This window comes from Balaenoptera physalus (assembly GCF_965194825.1).
Source record: "Balaenoptera physalus genome assembly, chromosome: 17".
NCBI lineage: Eukaryota > Metazoa > Chordata > Mammalia > Artiodactyla > Balaenopteridae > Balaenoptera > Balaenoptera physalus.
The window spans coordinates 5,393,073-5,400,007 of NC_138895.1; the positions used below are offsets into that span (position 1 = coordinate 5,393,073).

Here is a 6,935-nt window from a genome sequence, read left to right on the forward strand (position 1 = left end):
GGGAAAATGACTCAGTGGATGGGAATTTAGCTGTAGGTGGTTTCAGTTAGAAAAACAAAGACATGTTACATTTTTTGTACCTGACTATTGTCCCAAATGGTTTAATTAATGTGAAGGAGTCATAAACTCCTTGTGTGATGAGAATTTGCCTTCCAAAACATTCATAATACCTTGCCCAGTGATCTGGTCGCCAAATCCCTCCATTCATGCATCTGTCCATTCATCAGATACTGGAGGACCCACCGCAGTTGTGGTGTAGGGCTGGATAACAGTGAACGAGATAGAGACCCACGTCCTTCCGATTCTTGGTCGTGGCCTGGATGAGAGACAGGGAACTGGAGTGGAAAGGACATTGCTTGGGAGCAAGAAGTTTGGGGTCTTCATTCCGTTTCTATCCTTCAACTGCTGGGCAATCTTGGGCCAATGAATTGACCTTTCTGGGCTCCACTTTCTGTATTTGTAAAATGGGGCTAAATTACCTTTTTTTTTTAAATTAACATCTAAAATATTTTGCTGAAGAAAAGAGACATACACATTTGGATGTAAATGCAGAGTTCCTTATACAGGAGGGTACAGTTTGTATCTTTATGAGGCTTTGGTTTTTCCTCACGTATCTGAATTCCAGAAACGAGAGTGGAAATACATTTTGCTTTGCTACTGTGTGTTTGCTCATCTAAGATGTCATATACAAGGAATTAAATGAAAAATGTTTTTGCAGCCTCAGCAGTTGGAAGAGGAGTAGGCCAGTGATACTTCTGTTGAAAGCAGATGGTTTCACTGTCTGTGAGTTTAGGATATGCGGTGGAGACCTAAGGGCGAATGAGAGCTCTGGAGGGGAAGAAACTTGCAAGAATGTTGTGCAGTTGGGGTGATGGGTTTATTATATCTACACACAAGTATGCATTTACTGGCATTTTGTCAAAAATAAAGGACAAGGTAATACCAAAAACTATTTGAGCATGTAAACAAGACAGCTGCAAGAGACCAATACTTGAAGGCTTAAGGATTCTCAAAAGAACACAGGACCTGGAATGACAGCTTTCAGGTTGTACAGTTAAGTTATCCAGACAATCAAGTCAACTATATAATGCAAGCAACACAGGACAATACAACACGACCGGCGAAGCAGTCTCTCACTGGGGCGTGGAGGAAGGCTTAGCTGGGGCCTGGGCTCACTGATGGGAAAGGGGATTAAAATCTCATAAATCCTCCATATCTTTTCTCCATTTCGGGAACTTCCTTTGAGTAACTTTCACCTTCTTCGTCGGAGGGCAGGGAATCTGCAAAGCGCTTGAGGAAGCCGCCGTACCTTTTCTGGTAGCCCATCCACCACTCGGGGCGACCCACTCTTCTCATGAAGCCGCCGTACCGCTTCTGCAGCTCCTTGGCTTCGTCTTCCAGTTGGGGGCTTCTCTTTAAGGCTCGCATGAAGCCCCCGTATCTCTTGCTCACGTCTGCGTCATCCCTGCCCTCCTGGTGGGGAGCCCCTTCTCGCTGGTCCCCCGCTCCCACCAGCTCCTTCAGCAGGTCGGAGGGATTGCCTATGGCGTCGTCTTCCTCCGCGTCCTTCTTCATGAAGCCCCCGTATCTCTTGCCAAGGATCTCCCCTCCATTTGCCTCTTCCTCCGGCTCCAGGGGATACAGCTCATCCATCTTCTTCATGAAGCCTCCGTACCTCTTCATGAAGCCCCCGTACTTCTTGGCGAGCAAGCGGTGCTCCTCTTGTTTGCCGAGGGCACTGCTGCCGTCTGGAGGGAGCTCCAGCTTGGACAGCTGCAGAAGCTCCTTGCAGGTTTCCCAGGTCTTGAGAGAAGGCAGTTTCCCCTCACATTCCAGTGTGCAAGCCTGGGAAAAGAATTCGATTTAGTGATAAAAAGAGGCTTTTCTGATTTCATTCACCAAACACATTTTTTTTTTAAGACCACTCTATGCTTGCTTTGATGTGGAAACTCCCATATAATGATCTCATTTTCCTTATTACAACTTTTTGCCGTACTGAACAGGCAAATCGAAGGAAATTCAAAAGGGGAGATTGTGGAGAATTAATGGAATCAAATTAGAATTTTTCTTTGCATTTTAACAGATTGTATATGCTGTGCCATTGCAATATTGTAAAGATATTTTCCCACCCAATTTTAACCTATATATGTTATTTCCTAGCAATTCGGGGGTTTTATGGCCCCCCGAAGTCTATTTACAGAACCCAGTTACCAACCCATGATTTAGACATAAAAACCAGGCATTTTCTGGAGATTTAAAAATATATTGGTATATTACTTAATATGAAATACACACATATTATTTTCACAATGAAAGGAAGCATTTTATTAGTGCAACAAAATTCTTTAGGGTGTATATTTAAGCAACTCTTAATGATTATTTAAGCTTTGTGTCTAAGAAAATTAAATATATGCATATATAAAAATCTAAAGATCTAATTAAAATGGTTCTGTTTTATTCTTGACATCTGATTAAGAAATCAAAACATCATTAAAAATTTAAGATGTTCAGGTGTCAAGAGTATTTCCATCCTAAAATGAAATTTAAATAATCTATTGGCCAAAAATTAACGTTGAATATTTGTATACTGTTACCAAAAGGCTTTTTAAAAGGGATTCTTTCAAAAACAAATAATGGCAAATAATCGGAATAGCACAGTCACAGAATGGAAGTGGTGTTAATTTATATTTATATGCTCCTGTAGCCATCTATGCATTTTTGTATTATTTACCCTCGGTGTTAGAGGGTAAATTCAATTTGGACATCAATCATGGCATGCCTGCTTATCTTTGTATCCACCACAGAATGAAGCACAAGTGTCTTTCACATGGTAGAAAATCAATAACTCAATAAATATGTGTTACATTGATTTTACTACATAGTTCTGTCTAAGCAACCTAATTTCTCATGTGTCTTTTTCAACCAAGCGAAAATTCCAGAGCTGCTGTAATTCTAACAGTATAGTCATCAACAAGCCTCTTTTCACAGAGAAAATAACAATCCTAAATGTAAGCTCCAATAGAAAACTCACCAGTTAAACAAAAATCAAATCAGAAAGAAAAAAGATGGACGAAGGGGATTGTTACCCCTACTTAAGATGCAGCATTTTTCTCAGAGTTTAAATATAAAGCCCTACTACTTGTCAAATGAAGTGGATCAGGTAATTCAAATGGAAGGAAGAAACATTTAACCTGAAATATACACCTTGGGTTTTGTGGAATCCTTTCCTCAATTTTTGTCCCTGTTTTATGCATCTACATAATAAAATTGCTTCAAAAGCTCTAGTGAGGAGCTGAACTCTTTGGATTAATACGTTATTCTCTGCCCAACTTCAGTTATCACAGAAGTTCAACAAATTGAGGAGACAGTGCAAAGGAATTATTGGGAGAACTAGTTAAAATGAAGCTTCCTGAGTCCCAGCTTCAGAGATTCTGACTCAGTAGAGCAACAGGAGTGATTCAAGAGCACACAGACCATGATTAGAAAGACAGTTCTTCTGACCTTAGATTCCCCCACCCCCAAGCCCCTGCGTAATTTATCTTTGCATTGTGGCCACCTCTTTGGACTCCGCCACCTCTCTTGTGCCCTCTTCATAGCCAAAGTAAACTGCTGTCTTAGTAGGTGTTACACAAGTACGTTCTAGACAGGACAGAAGTGGAATTCCAGCATCACTTGCTGTCTGTAAACGGCGGCTGACCTCTTTCTCTCCAGTCTGTTGTGCTCTCCCTTCCTCCCCTCCCTTTATCCCTTCCCCATCCCATTGCTCTCTCGTACCCACAAGTGAGGGTCAGGGTCTGAGAGACCTGAGCTTGAAAGGGCTAGAGAAATGACATTCGAATAAAGGCAACGGAATATCACTAATAAAAAAGTCAATATTGCTTGCGGGAAGGATGGGAAGATGGCTGCGTGCGGAAGGGGCCCCGGGTGGGCTACGTGAGGAGGCGGGGTAACTGAGCATCTTCCTGGCCGCAGGTGAGGCGACGGCCCAGTGCTCTCCGAGGTGCTGAAGACAGTACAGCTCGGGGCTCCCGCCTCCTCGGGGTGAAAACAAACTTGGTTTGCGCGGAGACACCGCCGCGCTTTCCGGTCCCTAGATAGCCGCGGGTCCCGAGAGCTATTTGGTCAGCGTTCGGGGAACAGTCGGGACGCCTGGGTCACCAGGGGTCCCCGCCGACTGTGACCCCGAGACGCGCCGCGCGGCGGACCCGGGCTGTCCGCGCAGGGTCGCGGTTACCAGCTCCCGCGCCGCGCGCTACACTCACCAGCGGGTTGAGATCGGTCGGGCGCGCCAGGCGGTAGATGCACGTCGCGCAGTCCTGGCTGCATTCCGCCCGCACGGTCGCCAGGAGCCCGGGGCCGAGCGCCAGCAGCCAAGTGCAGAGTCTCAGGAACCGCGCCATGGTCTGCGGGGAGAGGGCACACGAACTCCGAGCCCGCCCGGGGCGCAGAGCGGGTCCCCGGCAGGGACTCCTCGCGGGGCAGCTGCAACGGGGCGTTCGTAGAACCAGAGCCCGCCGGGACACTCTTTCCCGGTCCCCTCGCCCGCCTGGGGGACCGCTCCGATCGCCTCGCGGTTCCCGAGTTGTCACTGTCACCCGGACCCCGGGGCGGCCCCTGGCACTCGCTCCCTTTCCTGGCGGCCGCTGCCCCGGGCAGGATTCTGGAGGGGACTACGGAGACCCAATGCGAGAGCGCGCCAGCCCGGGGAGGCGCGATATTGACCCGGGTCACATACAAGGAGCGGAAGAAAGTTGGGGAACCCCATGCAACGCAACGCGGAATAAAACGCAGCCGGCCGACGGCCCCAAACCCACGCAGCAAGACGAGCTTGGGCCAAGTTCACTCACGTTGCCGCTGTTCCGGGCGCACAGGCTGGTCGGAGAAAGCCGGGGCGGGCGACTCCAGGAGGGAGAGGAGAGCACGGCAGGCGGGCGGGCGGCGCGGGGCTCACCGTCACGGTCCTCGGCGTCGCCGCGGCCGCAGCGCAGGGTTGGGGGCCCGCCTCGCAGCCTCCCTCGCCTTCCGGGCGGCGGCGGCCGGAGCCACTTTATAATTCGCCCCGGAGCGCAGGAGGCTGGCGCGCCCCAATCGCCGGCGGGCTGCCGCTGACGCAGGCCCTACGCCGGCCGCGTGCCGCCCCCGCCGGAAGGGGGGTCCGGACCGCGGCGGGGGGGATGCGCGTGGCGGCCCACCCCTCGGCCGGGTGACACACCGAGGCAGTTAGGAAAGTTGGGGATAGAGTGGGATGAGATCAAGGGCCCCCGCGCAAAGTCACTGCCATCGCCCTCCCCGGGGTGCGGGCTCCGGTCGAGGGCCCAGGCTGGAGGGGGAGTTAGCGGGGCAGACGGAATGTGCTGGAGACCCTCCGAGTGTGTGCTGGGGTACCCTTCCCCCGCCTCCTCCTGGAGCGGCCCCGCGGCCCAGGTGGGCGCCGGGCACAGCCGTCCGGAATGTGGTCACTTGTCCACCGGTCTGTCCCCTCCCTAGACTCCCTTGCTGACAGCGTCAGGCGCGTAGTAAGCGCTCAGTTAACGGTTAAAGGAATGGCTGATTGAAACTTTCCGGGGATCTTAAAATCTCTGGACAGAGTTTTCCCCTTTCTCGTTAGTGAGACCCCTTGCCAAGCGCGCACGCCGTAAAGCGCACGCTTCGGGAACGATGTTCCCACCCACCAGAGTGTCCTGGGGGATTTCCACAAGTGAGACGGGGTGCGGGGCCGGGGCGATGCCCCGCATCAGGGCTGGTGGCGAAGGAGCGAGGTGGGAGGGACGCGGTACCCAGGGCGTCTGGGGCTTGGGGCGCGGCCGGGCAGAGCGCCGACGGCAGAGGCTGGGGCCGTCGATTGAGACCCGCTCGCCATCCTCGCTCTACGGAAGACTGCCAAGAAGCAAGCCATTTACCTTGTCTGAGGCCTCAGTTTCCCCATTTGGAAAATTGTGACAGAGGTAATGAGGGACAATAGGGCCGGAGGCTACGCATAGGGTTCCGGAGAGACGCAAATGAAATAATGGACCAAAGCACTTAGCCTTGTGCCTGGCGCATAGCAAGCCTTAAAAACGTGTTTCTAACCCTGCCATCCATCTGCCTTTAGATTTGTCTATCATTTACTTATCCTACGTTTATTGTTTATTGATCGATCCATCCATCTATGTATCTATCAGTCCTGGTCTTAGAGGGAAATCACAGAGTCCCACAGCTCGTACACAGAGAAAGAAGCCCAGTGCTTTCCCAGTCAAAGCACCTTCTGCAAAGGATGCGCCAGCACTTGGACCTTCGCGAGGACCAGCCGCCGCAGGGCTCTTCCGAGCTCGGGCCGCGCTGCTTCTCCCACTCTGGTCACTAGAGGGCAGCGCTCTCCTGCGTAGGTCTGGGCTCCGGGGAGGGGTCTTAGAGTGCCAGCCGCGGACACGCACCCGAGAGGCCGCGGAGCAGCTCCCGCGCCCCTGCCTGCCTCCCGGGCAAGGCAGCCCTGCACCGGGCCGGGAAGCGGAGCGCGGGGCTGCGGCGGCAGAACGCTCCACACAGCTCGGAGGAGCCAGCATTGACATCTTGCCAGAATGAAGCAGAACGTTTCCCCTTCGACGTTTTAGGCTTTTCACATGGACGAGGGTGGAGAGCTGGTGATGCTGTCTCCAGCTACCTACCCGTCCCCCAGCAGGAACGAGGTTTCCCCCTGCTCCCCGGGGTCTGGAAAGGCAGCGACTACACTGCAGTACTCAGTGCGAAAGCCGTGCACGAACAACCGGGCCTAAAAGGGGAGAAAACTTGCTATACCTGAGCATTGGCATCCTGGGGATCACCCAGGTACGAGCTTGAAACACGTAACCGGGGCCAAAGGCTGAGACCCCCGTGTGAGTGACCGCACCACGTGCTGCTTCCCTGGGTACACAGTGCTGGACGCCGAAAGACCCCTTAGAATCTTGGAAAAGTAGAAG

The 6,935-nt window shown here is 51.9% G+C and overlaps 1 protein-coding gene across 1 annotated transcript; it reads right to left on the reverse strand.

Moving 5' to 3' along the window:
- Positions 1-855: 855 nt before the first annotated feature.
- On the reverse strand, positions 856-5,032 carry PENK (proenkephalin). Its single transcript, XM_082433300.1, has 3 exons — positions 4,848-5,032; positions 4,263-4,403; positions 856-1,845 (listed from the first exon to the last, which is right to left on the reverse strand). Exons 2-3 carry the CDS (start codon positions 4,398-4,400, stop codon positions 1,192-1,194), a joined length of 792 nt encoding a protein of 263 aa, XP_082289426.1. The 5' UTR covers positions 4,401-4,403; positions 4,848-5,032; the 3' UTR covers positions 856-1,191.
- Positions 5,033-6,935: the final 1,903 nt, after the last annotated feature.

Bases quoted from the DNA above. Each gene is read 5' to 3' on its own strand.
- PENK (XM_082433300.1), bottom strand. From the start codon at position 4,400: ATGGCGCGGTTCCTGAGACTCTGCACTTGGCTGCTGGCGCTCGGCCCC. The intron at 1,846-4,262 runs GTGAGTGTAGCG...TTCTTTTCCCAG, and splicing joins CGACCGATCTCAACCCGCTG to GCTTGCACACTGGAATGTGA.